General features: G+C 42.0%; 1 protein-coding gene across 1 annotated transcript; it reads right to left on the bottom strand.

The window, feature by feature from the left end:
- Nucleotides 1-3836: 3836 nt before the first annotated feature.
- On the bottom strand, nucleotides 3837-6696 carry ARL4A (ADP ribosylation factor like GTPase 4A). The gene is made up of 2 exons (XM_064411295.1): nucleotides 6562-6696; nucleotides 3837-6365 (listed from the first exon to the last, which is right to left on the bottom strand). The coding sequence occupies exon 2, from the start codon at nucleotides 6297-6299 to the stop codon at nucleotides 5697-5699; it is 603 nt and encodes a 200-aa protein (XP_064267365.1). The 5' UTR covers nucleotides 6300-6365; nucleotides 6562-6696; the 3' UTR covers nucleotides 3837-5696.
- Between the last annotated feature and the right edge of the window lie 13795 nt (nucleotides 6697-20491).

Genomic DNA, 20491 nt, shown 5'->3' with positions numbered 1-20491 from the left:
CATTCACAAACTCATGCTTTTGACACCCAATTCATTGATGTTCTAATATCAAAAAAACCTGTTAAAGCTTATAAGGCAAATGACACTGAAACAGGAAAGGGATGAAAATGCTACACTCCAAAGGAAATCATCCTAAATTATCATTCATAAACTGGTAAGAGAACTGGTCACAGGGTTGGTGGTACCTCTGGACTACGTGTAGGGTCTGAGGTATCAGGCTTTACACCTTTACTTTGTCTGACCTAAATTCTACCATTCTGGTATTTTTAGAAAGAACCTTGAAATACAGCAGCTTGTGAGCCAGCCAGGAGCCCTCAGCACATTTAACAAGGCTCAATAGCCCTGCTAACTTTCTCTTTTGTCAATTGAGATTAATGCAGTGATTAGGTGACTTTCTTAAATGAGGTATTGTTTCATTTCAGCAATAGGAAAGCTACAGTGTATAAAATAATAAAGGTTTTGAACCAATTAAGCAGTCTAAAATCATATCTATTTCCCTAGGGCTCAATGTGTCTTGAAAAGCTAGGAAAACACAAGTTTCAAATCCTCTCTCCCTCCACACACCCCACAGCCAACAACTGTACTTGACCTTCTTCTTTCTAACTATTCTGTCATCTTTAGCTCTTAATTCTAGTGGAGCAGCTGTGTAAATATAGCTGGAACTAAGAAACCATAATCTTCAAAGCTCAGGGATTATTCTCTCTTACTTTCCTGAGCTTTTTGCAAGCAGGTATTTAGCCTGGAAATACTGTCTAGCCTCCCTGCCTACTTTCTTGCCTTAGATTTTGGGTTTGCCTTTTGAGTAAAATCAGTGTGTGACTACTCAGTCCCATGGGGAGCAGGCAGGCAGCATCACCCACTCAACCAGAGGCCCTGGGCTCGCTCCCAGCCAGCACCACGGAACAGGACACTGGCAGGGAGGAAACCTAAGCCCTTCATGTGCCTGTGGTCAGCTAGCTACAAAACTGCAATTTTTCTTCTTTGCAGATGGTTTAGGAAGACTGACTAATGGTTTAAAGAAGGGCAAGGCACCAGCTATGTATTGGCCCTTTATTTTGTTCTCAGACAGACAGGATGGCTGTGGGAGCCCACATGACAAGCCCCAGCACCAGCCTGCTGTGAAGCCAGGCTGTGTATTTCCCTTCAGTTTATTCACACAGCTCTGTAGTCTCATACTGCTCCTAAAAATAATCACAGCCTGCAGAGCAGCATGAGGGGCAGGCCTTCACATACCTATGTCAGTCAGGATTAAAAAAAAAAAAAAAAAAAAAGCTCTCCTCAACCCTCAGACTAAACAAACAGCACCCTACACATCCCTCCCAGCAGCAACAAGGGTTGTTTTGGCTTGGGGACACAAATCTATCAGAGCAGGCTGTAAACTGTGACCCTCTCAAAAGATGAGTCACCTACCAGTAAAGTGAAAACACTGATCCTAAAAGCACTGATTCATGCCTAGATTTCTCTCTCAGAAGTTAGGCAGCATTATGAGCACACATTTGCCACCCTTCATGCACTGCAATCTGACAGCTGACTCACAACTGCATGTTAGGACTAGTGCCCTATATATGGTGGATGCAGGTCGACTATGTTTTACACACTCTGCCTTACCAAGTCCTTTGTAGCATCAATTTGTAGCATCTAAATCCTTCCTCCATGTCAAGAATGGCACTCACCTCTCAACAAGTTTCAGTCAGACACTAATTAACACTCTGCTGTTAGTAAACAAACGATCCAAGATACAGATAACATCCCCCCAAGGAGACAAAACTGCTTCACTCAGACCTGCTGAGGTCCAGAAGGGCTTAGCTAGCCCCGACCTGACTGCTCCCAGCCCCTTGCTGCTCTGTGACCACAAAGTCCTGGGTAATGAACTCCTGCGGGCCCAGAGTGCTGTGTCAAAGGCTACAGAAGCACCCAAGCCAGGCTGGGAAGCATGGGCTGGCTGTGGGTATTGCTTGCCACACAAAGGATCAATCATGTCTCACTAAAACATGAAAATCTGAAAACCAAAATGTTTAACTTTTTTTTCCAAATATAAATGCACATTCAGTACAATACAACTTAAAAGTGATCTGAGAACCTGAACCTCATCATCCTGCAGTATTTTTCCTAGTTGAAACAGTCTGATGCTAATACACAGCTATGCAGCTAGAAAACAGAAACCAGATCCTGAAGGCTGGTTAACTGTGATTGTGTGTAAATAGCTAAGGCAATGCTATGCAAACTTCCTAAGCTAAAACAAGTGATAAGGTGACAAGACCTTATAGTTTGCTCAATAGCACCAATTCAGACGCAATTCCTTACCTCCTTAGAGAAGCAGGTTAAGATAGTCACCTGAAATCTAGAAGAACACAGAGTTCATGTGTAGACGTTTGAGCAAAAAGTATTTTCGATTTAGGATTTGTAACTCCAGCATTGTAACAAAATGACATCTGCTGATTCAGCTACTCTGAAGATTTTCTTACATACCAGTATTTAGGCCAGAACTGACAATTCATTATATGGAAAAACGTGATCCACGCCTGGCAGGACCGTGCCAGCAGGAACTCAATCAGCTCAGATCCTGAATGCTCTCCTGCAATCGTTGTTTTGTTCATAGTTGGAAGACTGTCATAGTAATACAAAACAGTTTCAAAGGTAAAGCTACATTTGTATACTGTACTCTCGGGGCTGTCACTGTAAAATTCCAGTGAAACAGTTCTAATAAAGACATAGCTTGAATTTAAAAATCATCCCCTAGAGTCTTCTACTTCCAAGTCAGTATTAACGCAGTAAGAACCATGACATTTTAGAAACAGTACTCTCCACCTTCTCTCACTTTTCCCTCCAGAGTGCTAGAGTACAGACCTGTCAAGTCTTTGTAATTAAAATCATTCTGCTGTTTTTATGCATAGAAAAGTTGAGGGAGACTGCCACCAGATAAAACACTAGCATGTTTAATATGCAAAACAAAACACAGTTTTGTTTTTTTTTTCAAGCAGTGTGCCTTTTCAACTATTCCCAATAGAAGCCTAATGAGTACTGAAAATGGAGCAATTAGTATTTGGTATCAGTTTGTGTACAAACAGCCAGCCTGCAATCTCACCTTCCTTAGCCTAGGAGTACATCCAATAGGAAGGAAAGTATTAGTCAGATTATATCAGTTATACACCAAATTCATAGGACTCAGCATCACTAATATATCTTCTTCCTCAGGATTGAGTAACCTACATTTTGATGTGCCATCAGTTACATAAACAAAAATGAAAATATCAGAGTTTTGAGAGAGTATTCTGGTATTTGGGTATTCTGTTTCAAACTTTGCCATTTTCATTTGCAGGCTAAACAAAGCTTTTCTTGTCTATGCTTGGGTACTGAAACTAATTAGAAGCTTACCATATCAACACATTCTACTCGTTGCTGTAACATCCAAGAAGAAAATTCACTCAAGGCTTAACTGCAGATGAATCCCTCAGACAGCTTCAGATACACAAGGCTGAAGACATTAAATCAAGTGCCACCTGAGAGTACATGTGATATATGCCCAACATTGCCTATTAAGTGTTGCATGTAACACAAAATACACTCAGCTATATACAAAATGTTGCAAATTATGCAAGAGCCATCACTTTGGAAAAGAGTCATGGCAGCAGGTATTTCTTCCATTGATGCAAAGTTTTCAATGAGATACCTCCAGTTTCTAACACTGTGACATTTATAAGCCCCGCCACATTTTAAGACTTTGGTTTTTCAACAGAAATACTGATTTGAGTAACAGCAGAACTGTGTGCACAGAGGTTGGTAAGAATGTACCTACCACTGCAGCACAAGAAGTCAGACACCTTGTCTCTGCAGGCTTGTTTTCAATTGTTTATTGAGGTTTAAGAAGTCATCCACATTTCTATAAATATAGACATTACTTGAGTAAGTGACTTACAATGTCACCAGTGCAGGTACATATATAACCAACATACAAAAGCTCCACTGGAAGCTACTTCAGTTTATTCAAAAAGGACCAAGATGTCATAAAAAAAACAAACAGCTGTCACTTTCAGTTATCAAAGACACTAAAGTGCATTTTTGGTTATCTCCTGGTCGAACAGCTGCTGGTTAAAAAGCTTGATTTTTTTTTTTCAACATACCTAAATTACATCGACTGACATTCGGTTTGTAGCTGTCATCCTCCTGATACATGGCAGCAGGTAAAAAAAATGTGTTACTTTGCTGGTTGAGAGGAGGAAATTCATTTTGCTAGTTTCTACTTTTTTTTTTTTTAAGTCTGGTATTTCCAACAAAAGTTTAAAGGTAATCTAACATTCTGATGAATTTCTACAGCACCACTAAAGTTAGTCTTAAAAATCCAGGCTCTGCTTTAGCCCTTTTGATTGCTAACCAAGTATCTAAAGAGTCACTTGAAGCTCTGTACCAGTAAGAAAAACTACCCTCCCTTTTCTGTCAAGCACTATCCTGCCCAGTTAACACTGTTTGCACACTCTGTAAACAAGAACAGCTTAAAGCATAATTAAAGCAGAACACAGGCCCATCTTGAAAATCTTCTTCCCCCTTTCCCTCCCCCCCCCCGCCCCGCCCCTGGTAGTGTCTAATGTTTGAGTGTACAAAGCATTATTACATTCCTAACCACAAAATACTGTAAGAGTCACAACAAAAAAAGCATACGTTGAAAGTGACATAGCAATACTGCTTTAATAAAATGGGGTATTTTGGGGAGATACAAGATGTGCTCTGCTAATTTTAACTCCATCTTTACCTCATTATATGTATGTTCTATTGCCAGGAAAGTCACCAATAGGGCAAAGAATGCTGCACTGGTTAGAACCACAGCAGCCACAGTTGTTCTTTATAGCTCCTTTACTGCAATTCATTGGCTTTTGATACTAGGAGGACATAAAACTCACCATTCAGAAATAAATTACTAACTTTGAGTAACAGTTTAAACCTGATTAGCACTGTATAATGCTGAATGGCTACTTCTAAAAAATAAAAACCTTATATACCAAAGAACATGCTATATGTTGAGAAACCACTTTTTCATGCTCCATCGTGTTGTTTACAGTTTTTACTTGTCAAAGTCTTTCTTTTACCAGTTGAAGAATCCACAGCACTTAAAATTTCAAGTGTTTGAACTGAATGTGATTCGATTTCAAAAAGTGCCAAATTAAAAAAACCTACACATGTAGCCAAGCTTTCATAAAAAACCTCAAACAAGGTAAAAAAACAGCCTCAACAAAATTATGGGTTACTAGCTTCATACATGTTTTTAAAGCTGTATAATGTTCACCTAAGCACTCCACTTACGAGCATTAGAAGTTTAAAAACACAGAACACCTTCAATGCAAATTGCTTGCAGAGGGCACCCTCAAACATATGAGTACAACACTAAGCAGAAAACCCTCGTTTTATTTGGCTATTTAGACATCCATGTCACATATACCCACCCATCCATTTCCTGATAGCATTACATCATCTATTAGGGCTTCTGAAATAATACAGAGCCAAAAAAAATCAGAAGAGACTAGTTAAAAAAAAATAAAATTCCCCAACTGCACAGCCTCCCTGCACACAGCAAGGTTGTGCAACTGATTGTTCAATGTAACTAAGCTTAACGGCATCCAAACAGGCAGGCCTGGCTTTGGAAGCTGTCTTACGTCAAATTTTGACCATGTAACTACTCTAAAATAGAAAGGTCAAAAAAGAACTCATCTCTTCTTTTTCTGCTGCCTCAACATTTTCCTTCGCTTAATTATCATATCATGTAGTTTCTCCAGTCCCTCTTTAAGTCCATCTCCAATGATTGCACAGGTAGGCTGCAAATGCCACGGTGTTGAAGAACTCAGCTCACTCATCGCTAACATTTTCTCTATTTCAGAAAGGGAGAGAGAGTTCCTCAGGTCCTGCTTGTTAGCAATGATAAGGACAGGCACTCCTTGATTCTCAGATATCCTAGTAATCTTATGAAGTTCTGTTTTGGCCTCCTCCATCCTCTCAACGTCGACGGAGTCCACCACAAACACGATGCCATCGGTGCACCTTGTGTACGACTTCCACAGCGGCCTCAGCTTCTCCTGGCCGCCCACATCCCAGAAGTGGAAAGTGACCGTCTTCGAGTTGCCCAGAGTCACTTTGATTTTCTCCGTATTAAATCCTTTAGTGGGGACAGTGTTGACGAACTCATTGAACTGCAGTCTGTAGAGCACCGTCGTCTTCCCGGCGCAGTCCAGCCCCAGGATGACGATGTGAAAGCTCTGGAAGGACGGCAGGCTGGAGAGGATCGGCGTCTGGTCCGAGAGTCCATTCCCCATTGCCAGAAGGGAAGGTGACAGCAGGCTGCCACGAGCAGAGGCGGCTCCCGCGGCGGCGCTCGGATCCTGCCAACGACACGAGCGGCGTTACGGCCCGCTCCGCGGCCCCGGCGCCGCCGCCCCGACTGCGGGGGCGGCCGCGGGCAGCGCGACGCGGAACGCCACACGTCCCGCGCCCCGCCCGGCGGCTGCGGCCGCTCCCGGCACTGCGGCTCGCCCGGCACCTGCGCCCCCGCCGCCCCTCGCCGCGCCCCGAGCCTACCGCTGCTGCCTCAGCGCGGGGAGGGGCGGGCTGCCCGCGACCCCATGTCCACGCGCCCGCTGCTGCTGCGGCTCCCGCTGCTGCTCCCGCAGTCGCTTCTGCTACTGCTATGGCTCCCGCTGCTGCTCCCGCAGTCGCTGCTGCCGCTACGGCTATGGCTCCGGCTCCCGCAGTCGCTGCTGCTGCTGCTGCTCCCGCTCCGTTCCGCTCCCGCCGCTAGCGCCGCCGCCCGCGCGCCTCTCCCTGCATCTGGCGGTGGGGCGCCTCCCAGCGCGCGCCTAGCCCCGCGCGCCCCTCCCCGCGCTCTCCCATTGGCCTCGCCGCGCGCGGGGGGCGGGGAAAGAGCCGCGCTCCGCCTCGCCCATTGGCCGGCGGCGCCGGCCGCTCCCGGAGAACCCGAGTATCGCACCGTCCGCAGCCGACCGCTTGGGGCCGAGCGCGGCCGGAGGAAGGGGCCGCTCCCCGCCCACGCCCTGCCTTGAACGGCCCCCGCTCCTTCTCCTCCCCCCTCGGGGGGCGGAGCCGCTGCCTCAGGCAGCTCGGGGCAGGCCGGCGCGGCCGCGCCCTCCGCCTACGGCAGCCCCTCCGCCCCGCGGCGGGCGGCAGCGCCCCTCCGGCGGCCCGGCGCCCCGCCCCTTCTCTGGAGAGCGCGCGCTCATTGGGCTGGCTCTGCGGTGCCCCGCCCCCTCACGCCCATTGGGTGTGGGAACTGTCACTCTGGCGCGCCCCCTGCCGGCGCCGGGCGGTGCCTCGCGCACCTGGGGCGCTGCGCTGAGGGCCCCGGAGAGCCCTCGGCACGGGCGGGCTCGGCCGTGCTTCGTAAATAAAAGTGCGCCGACCTGGCTCTGTGCTCCCATCGTACGTGCTGTATCTGCCTTTGAGCTCTCCCCGCGACACCGGGGAAACTGACCGGGAGGGGCCGCGAATAACGCAATGTGTGTCGCGGTTCTGATGGACGCCTGGCGCGCAGGGATGGCAGCAGCGGTCGGGGCTGAGGGAAACACGCAATGGTGCCTGGCTAGGTTGCAAGAAAGGTTTCCCACAGCACAGAGATATGTGAAGTAATCCTGCATTTTCATAACTCAGGCTGATTTGAGCAGTGCAATGTTTCCCAGAACTAATTCCGAGTGTCTGATAACGCATTGGCTACATTTACTGTGTCCAGAGCATACAGGTGTTGAGGAGGCCTGGAGGAGCAGTATTTGCCTCAGCTCTTCCTGCTGCCCTGCCGTGGGTCTGTTCCTTCCCACTGCTCTGTTCATGAGGAGCTTTGCCCTGCATTTTGCCCAGCTGTGGCAATGCCCATGGTTACTGCTGCCTGTGTGGCATGTACCCGGCAGTGTAAAACAGCTCACAGGAGGATCAGAGCAGAGCAAGCTACAAAAGTCTTCACCTATAGTCCTTTGATAAAAATTTAATAAATCAATCTTTACAATAAAAGCATAACTGTTAGCTAAAGCTGTTGTGCCACTCTAGTCTATCGGTCCAAGTGTATGTTTTTCTGTCCTCAGTGTCACAATCACAGAATCATAGAGTGGTTTGGGCGGGAAGGGGCTTTGAAGATCATCTCGTTACAGCCCCACTGCTGCGGGCAGGGACACATTTCATTTGACCAGGTGGCTCAGAGCTCCATCCAACCTGGCCTTGAGCACTTCCAGGGATGGGGTATCCACAGCTTCTCTGGGCAACCACCCAAATCTTTGACCAGCTGGGCTTCGGTAAAAGAGAACTGTCATTTTCAGTATTAGTCTTGCCTTTTTGTCTAGAGGACTATATTATTTCTTGATGTGGCTGCTGAAAAGGATTAATTTACAAGAATGTTCAGACAATTATACTTCTTTTTTTCCCTTTGAAAGCATTGCAGTCCATATTTTAAATCACAGATAATTTTATGTAAAAGAGAAGTAATTCAATAGTAAAGGAACATATAATAGCAATACAAAAAGTCCATCGTGTGCTGTAGGCAGTTTCATGTTATTAAAGTGTTAAGATACCCATTCTAGTCGTACTAAAAATAGCAAAATTCTAGTTTGCTTACATCTGAGATGAATATTTCACTGCTTTTATCTTTGTTCATTATTTACATCCTGATCTTGCAGCTGATTCTTTTTGGAGGAAGTGGCCTGTTTGTATAGGAAGGTGATTTTACATCTATGGAAAGGAGGGGTAAGTTACTACCCCTAAGGCCAGCTGGTAAGGTTTCTGATTTGGCAGTATTTTACAGTACTTTTGCACAAAATAAAGAACTTCATAGCATACAATGCAATAGGAAAGCATCTATAGTGACAGGAAAAGTGGGCCTTAATTATTTAATGGATGGTCTTCAGTAATTCAAAATTGGGAGGAAACCAGCTAGAAATAGCTTGTTAAGGAATATTACTGCACATAATAGATTTATTCATAAAGCTTGACAAGCTGAAATAAATCAAATTGACCTTTATCTCCACCTACAAAATTAACTATCCCCTATTTTTAATGGAAAAATAAGCCTATTAAATATTACAATCTCCTAAACCTTCATGCCTGATTGTTACCAAGATCTATTCAAACTTTAACACAGCTTCCTAATAGTGCATTTTACAATTAATTCCATGAGGATGGATATTGGCTAGCTCCTACCCTCATGGAAGGTATTTAGATTTTTAAATATAAGATGTATAAGTCCTGTTTTTATCTCTTGTTCTGCTGAAAAGCAGTCAATACATAATATTTTATTGGAAAGAGAGGGATAAAGAACTGGTGTGTTTTTCTGAGGTGTAGGGTATCCAACACAGTAGGTGGAGAAGGAACCTCATAAATCTTGTAAAAAGAGATTCCTGTGATTTGTGACATCAGGGAGGTAATTTTAAGATTAGACAGAAATTAATATCTTCAACAACATGAGCATACCTGTATTTGTAAATATATACATGGAAATACTGTGCTCTCCAGAAAATGCTTGGACACTCCCTACAGTTAATTTATCACATTTACCTGTTGTAACTTGCTATGAAGTGAATTATGATCTCTCTGGGGCTGAGACTATTTTTCACTGTAAGTCTTCCTTGCACCTTGATCTTAATTAATGCCTGTAGGCACTTCTGCAAAACAGCTATTAAATAACAATCCAAGTGGATCAGCTCCTCCCATACACTTCATGCTGCTTTGGAAGTCAAACGAGCAGACTGGGCAGGTGTTATGGAGTAATGGTATCTAAATTAGTGGGAGTGTAGAAGAGTTGACACATTCAACCTCTGATAATTGAAGGTAAGGGTAAAGCAAGGCTCTGATTATCCTGTAGAAGTCTTGCATGAAGGAGGTGTACAGAAAGAGCACCTTTCCCACTTTTCAAGTATGTAGCTAAATGGGGGGAGTGGGCTGTTCTTACATGACAGCTGAAAGTAACTGCAAGATCCATGTAAGAGGAAACAATGGTGAAAGGCTCAAGCTGCAAGAATTTTTAATGCAAAATAAGGAAGTGCCTAATTTCTGTGTTGGGGTAATTTGACATACTGATACTAATACTTTTCTCATTTCCAATCTAATCTCTACAGATCTGAGTTCTTTCTGGCTCAGCATTCCTTAGCTCATGAAAACAACTGCAACTTCAGCTTCTGTGGGTAAAAATCTTCTCCCCTTTCCTGTTTACACAGTGTATCAGTGTAAACAGTAATATATTATTTTCTACATAGGTTTCTTTCATATGTGCTATAGATATTTTCCACATAAAAGAGGGCAGGGCCAGGGACAAATCATTGTGTTTCAAGAAAAAGAAGCAGTACCTGCATAACATGCAGCTTCTTTACTATGATAAAATAGTGTTTGTTTGGTTTGGTTTGGTTTTTTTAATTCCTTAATGGCCTGGGGATAATTTTGGTTCAGGGCAGGTTTGAGGGGGCCAGGCTTCCAATGCTGCAATTATTACCTGCTTCTGAGAAACTTAGATAGTCCCTATTAGGGATATGGACCATGAAATTGGTTGAAGTGTTGCCAAGAAAGAATTGGCTTACAGTGGGAAGATAAGATTCTTGGAAATTTTAATATTATTACCCAGCAGAGACTTAGGTTACCTTTTAATACATCTCACCTCCTTCCCTGCAGGAGCTGTTTCACAGTGCCCAGATAATAAAAATGTAAAGAATCATCAAACATCTACTTGCAAGGTTGCGTGTATTCTTCACAAAAAATCGTCTTTCATATGGAAATAGCAATTCATGGAAATTAAATCTAGCAGTTCATGAGAGGTTTACTGTAGCAGGACATTAAATCAGAGATTTCATTAGTGCTGGTCATTTTAAAGTTAAATTCCACTCAGGTAGGTATGACTATTGTTACACAACCACATCTAGTGATGCAGCAGATGAGAAATTCCTTCCAAAGCAAAGATAGTGGGCTTGAATTTCCATGGCCAGATATGCACAATATTCCTTTTGTTTCCATTAAATATTTTCATTCTGAAGAACAGCCTAATGGCATTTGTTATCCTATAATAGTTCAATAGCTAATCACCTTAGAGTTATTTTTCAATAGCACCACATATTGTGTGTAGCAAATTTGATTCAAATCAAATGAAAAATGAAACATCAGACCAACGATCCTGATGCCATGTACTGCAGATGCAGAGGGATATGCAGGGATATTCAGGGTCTGCAGATGCAGACCAGAACTAAAGAACAGTAAAAGACAGAAGCAGATATGAGCAAATGCTGAAGAAGGGATAGGAAGGAGCCAGCTGCATCACAGGGCTGAATTAGTTGTCAGACACAAATGAATGAAGTCCTAAGAAGAATGGAATTATTGCAAAGACTGGGCACTGTCAACTACAGCTATGGGCCTACAGCAGTGGGATCCCAACCCCCCATCTTCATGAGAGAGATGTGTTAGCAACCTCACACCACCAGTTATTGCTGCTCTGTGTGGAAATCAGACAGATGTCTCAATGTGTATGAAAGAGAAAATCAGGTGCATTTCAGTACAATGGCATGGCAGACCTAGGCTGGGGTAATATGTATTAGTGTTTGTGTAATAGCAATAATGTTTATTATTACAGCAACCAACTGTAGCTCAGTTGTACATTCAGAAATTGAAGTTACTTCTCTTCAACTGTACTCTAGATCTCAGAGGTAAAAAAGTACTGCTTTGAATTGTTGCACAGTCTGAAATTATTGCTTGGAGTTGTTACATGGTACATAAAATATTACAGCAGTTTCACCATGAATTTTGAGAACCCCCTTGAATATGAGCAGTAAGAATGAAATAGCTGACAAATTGCAACACATGAGTTTTTGCTCTTAAGACCATCTCTTAAATTGATGTACAAAATATTTTGCACAAAGCCTTTTATCATCTTTCCTACGTCTGCTGAATTCTTTTATGATAACTTACATGCTGAAAGAACTACTTTGCTTTGATTATTAAAAAGTAGTTGGTGGTAGAAAATCTAATTTCTTTCCTCACAATAAATAAGCTTAGAGCAGTAGGAGATGGAGTCGCTGTGTTAGACCAGTTAATTAAACTTGCTGTCATTTCATACATACCTTCACATGAAGTCTAACATCTATATTTTGCTACTTTCATTTTCATAAATAAACATAATGCCACATAGGAGGCTAAAAAACAAAAAGCTTCTTCTGATACTGACAGTCAGAGTTTGTTGCATCTTCAATTCTATTCAGGTGTGTTAGCTGAAAGTAAGCTGTACTAGCTCATAAATGTTCTTAGTCACACTGAGCAAGTGTTGGCTCAGGGTAACTGAAGGTTTAACCTCCTCCTTCCAAGCTCCGTGAATTTTGGTTGTTTCATCCTGTGATGGGATGGCTGTAATGGTGGTGACTCCATGTTTGTGGAACACAGGGAACAGCCTGACCACTTTGTGTCCGTGTGGCTGGAGGAGAAATGCACCTTCTGTGATAGGGTGGGACAGCAGAAGGGTTGTCCCCAACAGCATCTTTGTGTTAAGGACTTGAATGACAAAACTGTCAGCTACACTGAGTGCTCATTTAATAGCAGAGTGTGATTAATTAATAAGGGTTTAACAAGATCCCTTCTTCACATGATACAAAGTTTATAGTCCCAAAATCCAAACCTGGACATAAGACTTGTTATGGGGCAGTTTAAAGAATATGAAAAAACTTTTTTTTTTTTTTAATAGGAATCCCTGGTTTCCACCCCCACTTCACTAAGAAGCTGGTGCTAAAAAACATCCAGCAAATATATTTATTTAATAAATGCACAGAATACCTCCTACTTTAATCCTTCATTACATGAGGTAAGGCTTCATCATGAGCAATTCCAGTGTTCAATGTGTGATACTACACATGAGCAAGCCTTGGCTTGCATGTTTTCTTCAATGGTTGTATACTGATCAAAGACTTACATTCACCTCAGCAACTGGTTCCCCACCTCCTACCCCAGTTTGTGACAGCACTTTTGCTTTTATAGTGTTTTTCCCCCTCTGGAACTAGTGACTTGAGTCATCACACTCTTCTGCTGAGAATGTAGTGCCAACTCAATGCTACATTGAAAATCTTGCCAGTTAAGAGAATGGCTTCCAATATCTTTTTTATTCCCCAATGTTTTTCCCCCAGAAAAGCTATGGGCACTTTAGGATTGGTTTTGGTTTTTTCCTTTGGTTTGGTTTTTGGTTTGTTTGGTTGGTTTTGGGGTTTTTTTTGGTTGTTTTTTTTTTTGGGGGGGGGGTTTTTTTGGTTGGGTTTTTTTTTTTTGGGGGGGGGGTGTTTGGGGGTTTTTTTTTTTCTATGCCAGAATAATTCTAAACAGTTTAAAATTCTATCAAGCTGAGATTTCAGTATCAGCTGCAATCTTCTCACATTGCTTACTTTGAAAAGGGTTGCAGAGTTTTTAAATCTAATGCTTTAATATGATGGGAGCAGTTTGCAAGCAGATTAAAAGTACTACAATTACAAATATAAGAGCACCATATTTTATTTTGCCTCTGTATAGACGGATTTAATATGTGAAGTTATTTTCCCAGCTCCGGAATAATAATGGAAATGTTGGTAGCATAACTACTGCTGTTAGAAATATTGCTAGCACAGAGTTACAATGAAGGAAAGAAAAAACTGCTGTTAAATATTTTCTCTAAATAACGATAAATATTGTATAACTATTTAACATGTATAAAGCTGCTGGCACTTGCTAGAATTGTAATAGATAGGAAAAAACAGACCTTGGACATCAGAACAAAGAAGTGTTTTCTTTGATAAATATGTATCTCTGATTTACTGTAGTGAAAAAAAAGTTACAAGTTCTGACTGAAGCTTCTGACTAAGTGTTTATGGGATGAAACATTCATTTAAGGCAGTTCTTTCCTAACAATCCATGTGCTTGCAACAGTTACTTATTCAAAAGCTATGCTTTGTTCTTCAGGTGCTGCATATATCCAAAAGGAAGTACCAGGACAGGAAGAAGCACACAGCACTCAGTTCACAGTCAGAGTTAGCATATAGTTAATGAAATGCTTAAATGACAAATATTGTGCACTGAAACCTGCCATGAGAGCATTTCAAAGACAGTCACAAAAGACAAAGCACTGAAGCTGCACTGATTAGCAGGGACTGGCCTGTTCCTGTGGCTGGGGGGAGCAGGGAGCCTGTGCCTGTGTGGTGTGCACAGCCTCCTCTTGCATGTGTTCCCACTGTCTTTGGCAACAGCTGAGAGGTGATGCCCATCCAATATACAGGGTGCACTGTGAGAACGAGCAGGCTGTTGATCTGTAATAACTTTGTGTAAATCAAGTTAAGTGCACACCTTGAAGAGGAAATTCAGTTGCTCATCTCTCCTAAAAAGGCACAGCAGCAATAGAAACAGATTTCACAGAGATTGCATTGTATGGAAATAAAATTTTATGGGAGATATGCCTAAGCTCCCAGGAGGGTTGTGAAAAATTGAAAGTATCTGCTTTAGTGTATAATAATGTAGGTAGTACAGTGATAATGTCACAGCTCCTTGAGCCTGGTGCTCAGAAGCAACAGCTAAGAGAAGTGTCCACTGAGACAATGAAATAGACCACAAACAATCTGTTTGATGTTCTCCAACCACCGTTTGGTAATTTATCAATGCTCCTAATAATAGGAGCTTATGAGTGCTGCTTATAACTCCTGGTCACATACAGAACAAATAGCATAGAATATAACTACTCTCTGGCTTTCTGAAAGCATCTTTCTTGTATGAGTGAAAAGAGAGACCTGCTGGCTCCCTAGATAGAGGGGAGGCGTTTATTTTTATTTTTTAAAGAAAGAAACTATTTATTATTAATTTTAGTCAGATAACTGAGCTCAAATGTAGGTTGTAATATCTTTAATGAGGTAATGATTTGATTAACAATGTTCCTGAAGAGAAACAACAAATACATACTTTAACAGATAAATTAACTTGGTCTTTTTTAAATCACAGAAGACTTGGTAAAGCCTGCTGAGCATCTGTGCAGTCCACTGGTCTCATTCTCTACTGTGCGTGCTTCCCTTCCTACCAGAAGTCTATCCCAGGCACTTCATTTTAGCTCTGTAGTTGTGAGGCATTTGTGAGTTTTCAAAAACTGTGTCACTGGCTGGATCTTTAACCTGTCTTTTTAGTCAACAGGCATCTGAAGTGCACAGTGAAATACTTAATATGGCCCAGCAAAATAAAACATAATTTTGCACTCAGAATTCTATATGACCCAATTCTTTGCTTGCAAAGAAGGTCAGAGTTCTGAGTGGCTTTTCATTTGGAGACTTCCCAGGCACTAGGAGTTTTGAGCTAACACTTACCTGTGTTTGCCCCTATTCCAACACAGCAGCACTCCCAAGCGTACATGCAAACCCTGATACAGCAGGTCCTACAGCTTTGCCAGCTGTGTGGCAACTGCATCCAGTTCCTGTGCATGTTTGGATTTTGACCAATATATTAAATTTTGTTTTGAAGCAAGAGAGTGTTAAAATCAGCTTTCCAGGCAAGGATGGAAACAGCAAATACTCCTTTGCTTTGATTTCTGGTATGAAAAATAAACTTCAGTCAGCCGAACATGAATGAGAGCTAAGCATTCTAGATTGGATTTTTCTCAAGCCCAAACAGAGTTGTTTGGCTGCCAGTGATAAGAACTGCAGTTTCAGTGCCTCCAAAGGAGCTCTTTCCCCCCAGGGCCATGGATAGTTTCACCAGCTAGCCCTGAATTGTAGCATGAAGGTTTCAGTCTCTTCCAATGAGAAATGATGGGCACCTTATACTTAAGTACTGAGTATTTGTTGCAGTTTCTAAAGCTTAAGCCAAATTAAAAAAAAAAAAAAAACAACAAAAAAAAACCAAAAAAAAACCCCCAAACTTTTCTCAGTTACAATACTTAAAAGTTTCAATGTGAAATCTAAGCCTATTACAATGTACTATAGCAAAAGGAAAACCAACCCTTATCCTAGGGAGCTCCCAGGTTTGTATTTATGATTAGATGAAAAAGGGAAGAAGAAACAAACCAAAGAGAGGACGATGAAAGAATGGTTTCAGGGAAGACAAACACTGTGTGGGTGGGGAGGAGTAAATTCATCTCCTTGTTCAGCTGTAGTCTAGATTTTTAAAATCTTATCAGCTCACCATGTCTTCTTTTTAAGTTAACAGTAAATCTCAAAATTACTTCAGTGAATGCAAGATTAGGCCTACTGCTTGTTGAATGTTAAAAGCGAAGTCATTTGAAAATTGATTTGAAAGCTAAACCCGGGGGTGTTAAGGCAGAAAGCTTTCTTTCACATCCTAGGTTCCAGTTCTTGGAGGGAAACAACAGTCAACTCACTTTGAAAACCTTATAAAGCCAGTCCCTGCAAAATCGTTTCTGCTTTCCTCTCCCAGGGAATACGATTCAAACCACATCTTACATTCCAATTCCATAATATTGAACAAGAGAAGCTTTTCAGAGAATCCGGCACAGCTTCTGCCACTAGAATTGTAAACTTGCATGAAACCCTGCCAAAATACTAATTTTTAAATGCATATTTTTTTAAGCCTTTTGTTGACATCACAGCATTTTATCAGAATATAGGTTTCCCGTTCTCGGGCTCTCATGGCCCCACCACACTACTTAGCAGGCTTTAAACAAAGTAAGGAAGGCAAATAAACAAACCTGTGGAGGAACAGATTGTTTAGCTGAGATTTTAACTGAACTCCAGTGAATGGAGGCAATACTGAGAGGCAGAAGTTGAAGTGCTGCAAGGGCAAGCTCTGCAGTTTTCATCTCTTTGGAGCCTTCTTCTTCATCTCTACCAAGACTGATCATAGAAGATTAAGAGTCCAAGCAGGACTTCTAGGGAGCAGAAGCAGCAGTGGGATACTATGAACATAATAATTTTTTTTTTTTTTCTAATTGAATTATTTTATTCAAGGCCTCTCTGCTGCTGGAAAAGAAAAATCAAGTAATACCTCCTTATGTAAAGAAAAAATAAACATGGACATTATCGTAAATAGAAAAAATCTATTTAAGGAAGTCTTCATGCTTTGAAGATTTTGTAATTCAGATAAATATATGATATATTCAGCACATGAGTAGATGCAACCCCAAACTGAATCTTCAAAGGAAGCATGAGAAAGATTTAAAGAGGACAAATGGTTGTATCCCTTTCTCCTGGTTTACTGATGGAAGGCCTCTGAAGCCATAGGTAATTCTGTGAAAGCCTGTTACTAAATCTGAGAGATTCTGCCTGGGTCACTTAAAGAGCCCTGCCCTTCTGCTTAGGAACACCAATATCTGCAGAGTCTTTCATCTCAGCACACCTGGAGATACAGTTAGCATCACTGAACTCCCTGCAAATCATTAATCTTTGAGTCCTTGCTGAGGATTGATTGAAGGCACAGCAGTCTGGCACATAAAGCACATATGTGTTTCTGTGTTTTTCAGACCCATGATAAGTCAGAGTTGAGATAAAACAATAGCCATCATCACCACAGAGGCCCTAACTCCAAGCTTTCACTGGGCCAGAGTGATAAAATTGTGTAAAACCAATAGCAGCAGCCATCACACAATTGTTGATGAATGGAGACAACATTTAAATGCAAAACCAAAGCTTCAAAATGAACAAGAAATGTCGTAATCTTCATCCGTCCATCTGTAGTCAGTGAGCACTTTTTGTTTCTCTCAGTTCACGCCCTTGACTGTGGACAGGACTCCTCATGCTCAGTCTCTGGACTGAAGCCATGTCAGTGGATGTCTCTTACTCAGTATAATTCAGTAATAATGAAAGAAAGATCCAGTACATTATCAACACTCACAGTCCTTAAGTCAACCGCAAAACACCACTTGCTAGAAACAAAATGAGCTGTACTGCAGAGAGGCCTCATGCCTTTAACAATAGCAGCAGAAAAGTTTCAGGACATGGGAGATCAGACATGACGCCATCCCTTTTAAAAGCAAATCTTTTCATTCTCCAAGTTGAAGTAAGAAGCACCTGAGGATTTTGCTATTTCTTTGTAAACACAGCAGAGCCTTGTCTTCACTTCATACTTACAATGCCCAGAGCAGTTGCTCCCAATCCAGAGAGGAATTTTTATGGACCTGATGCAGATACACCCATAATTACAGCTTTAATGGAGTGTCAAGGCTGAACAGGCGAGGCTGAGCGATCTATTTTAGCTTATATTGTGTTTTACCATAAAAGTTTTACTTCTCAGTTGAGCTGGCCTCTGCCCTTCCTCTGCTGCCCCAATGCCACAGCTGGTGGAACTGCACCCATTCTTCAGCAGGTCTCTGAGGCATCACACTCACCTCGTCTAATCCTGCTCTGAGCAAGTCTCTGCAGCCTGGCACCAATAACCCAGGCAGCTGTCTGGATTATGAGCAGTGCCTACAAGATGACAGTGTTGAGAAGTGACTTGACTAGGTCAAACATTGTGCAAACACATGGTAAGAGACAGAGCAGCTTAAATAAACAGGGAAAGGATTGAGGAAATCCTCATTTAATAGGTAGAGAATAGGACAGTGAATTCAGTGATTCACTTCATAGAGACAACACGAAATACAGGTACCAGAATCCCTGTTTGCTGCTTTGAATATCAGACAAGTCTTCATCACCTTTTCTCATACAATCTTAGAAAAAGATCACTTTGAGCTTCGGGAATTCACACGTGGGATTATTTGGATACTGAAGTGCATCTGCAGATGCTAGGATGGGACAGAGTCTGGCAGCAGAAGGCTGCCTGGGCCTATCCAGAAAGAGAGTAGGGGACTGTCATAGTGGGCTTCTTGCCTGCTCTTGGTAGTAGGACATTCACTGCCACTTCTTACCCAAGTATAGTAGGAGAGTAGCTGGTTAGTGTTGGGAAGGCCAGCCATCTTTGGTGCCATTAGAGATATGTGCAGCCCACTCAGCTGGTTGCATGAGGACTCTGATTGATGTGCTACAAGACCCACTACAGGAAACCTGTGACCTTTCTGAAACACCTCTGTGAAAATCTAAGCCTTGAGGGAAACCTGTAATCTTCCAATCAACAATCTGTTTGTAATCACAGTTGTTTCTGTAGCTGCTTGTTCTGTAGCAAGGGTATCACACAACACAAAGGATGGTGAACTGTTGGGCAAGTGATACTAAAATCACCTGATTGCATCCAGCCTTGATGTTAGTATTGCCAAATGCTGGGAAATCACCCTGAGTCACCTCTGTGATATCTGTTGAAGAGCAGCAAGGAGAGCTGTGCCCTTCTAGCACCATTAAGAGGCTTTTTAAAAGTAATCAAAGCATTGTTGCTGTGTGTGCCTCTAGGCCTTTCAGTGGGATACTGTTCAGATTGTTCCAGTCTCCCCTGCTTGCCTCCATGCAGCTGATTTTTGAGGCAATGATCTGCAGTCTGACAAACAATAAAAATCAATGTTTTCACTTGATGCTTTTATTTCATGTGCATGGAGACCCAAATTTCACTGCTGGCTGATTAAATGTGGTGGTAAAATGCACAGTGTTGTGATTCTCAGCACACCCTTAACAACCCTTTGAGGAGAGAATGCTCACAGCGTGGAAGTGTGGATGTGTTTAAGAAGAAGCCTGATACAGACTGTTTCACCTTCTGCTTGTTCCCCTGGAATAACTCTGTCTGCTATTATTAAAAACAAAATCAGGTTACATATTCTCTTCTGTGGGAACATTTTTTTTCTCCTAAAATGCAAATATGCTTTAATGTCAAGAGGAAAATGACAAGCAGAGGGAGAAGGGCTAAAAAAATAATCTGTTAATTTTATGCCATGGTGGGCCTCCCAGTTCCCATTGGTCAGGCCTTCTCCTCCTTGCGCCTTGGAAGCTTTAATTGAAGTGAGTGTAGTATATTGAGTTTCAGCATAAGGTAATGGGCTAACAGGCAGAGAAGGTCAAAGTAACTTTAGGCCAGTCAAGAGAGGATGTAACTAGACATTAATGACAGGTAGTAGATTAAAGATCTGATTGTGTTTTCAGAAGCTCCTTTGATTTTAGCATCTGAACTCCTAGCTGTAAGAAGGGAAAACTGTACTGTTTCTTTATCTAAAGACAAGATTATTGTCTTTAAAAAACAAAATGCAAGGATTTGTAGAGTCATCACAGCAAAGTATTATCTAGTTCTGGTTTTATTAGATAATAATTTTTTGGCATTTGGCATATACTTGCATTTGGCTCAATTAAGCCATAAAGGCAGAACTTCATGAAATGCTGCTGAAGCAGTTGTATCCTAAAGCAAAGTTTGAAGGTTTTTTCTGAAGCTTTCCTATAGAGAAGTCAACTCTGAAGAAGAATTTCAGTCCACAGAAAAGAATAGCCTTGTTTGGGCTAATTTTTTTTCTTTTAAATTCTTTTACATTCAGTAAAAATGAAGATTACAAGAAAATTACAAGATTAATAACAAGAAGTGTTCCTGTAGCCTATGAAGATGTTGAAAGATGTCTGAGAGCATCTCCTGCTACAATCTAGTGAGCAAAACATTTTCTGTAGGATTCCTCAGTTTTCCTGTGAGA

Source organism: Passer domesticus, chromosome 1 (genome assembly GCF_036417665.1).
Source record: "Passer domesticus isolate bPasDom1 chromosome 1, bPasDom1.hap1, whole genome shotgun sequence".
Classification (NCBI taxonomy): Eukaryota; Metazoa; Chordata; class Aves; order Passeriformes; family Passeridae; genus Passer; species Passer domesticus.
The sequence above is the reverse complement of the archived record's forward strand: the minus strand, read 5'-3'. Positions and strand labels throughout refer to the sequence as shown.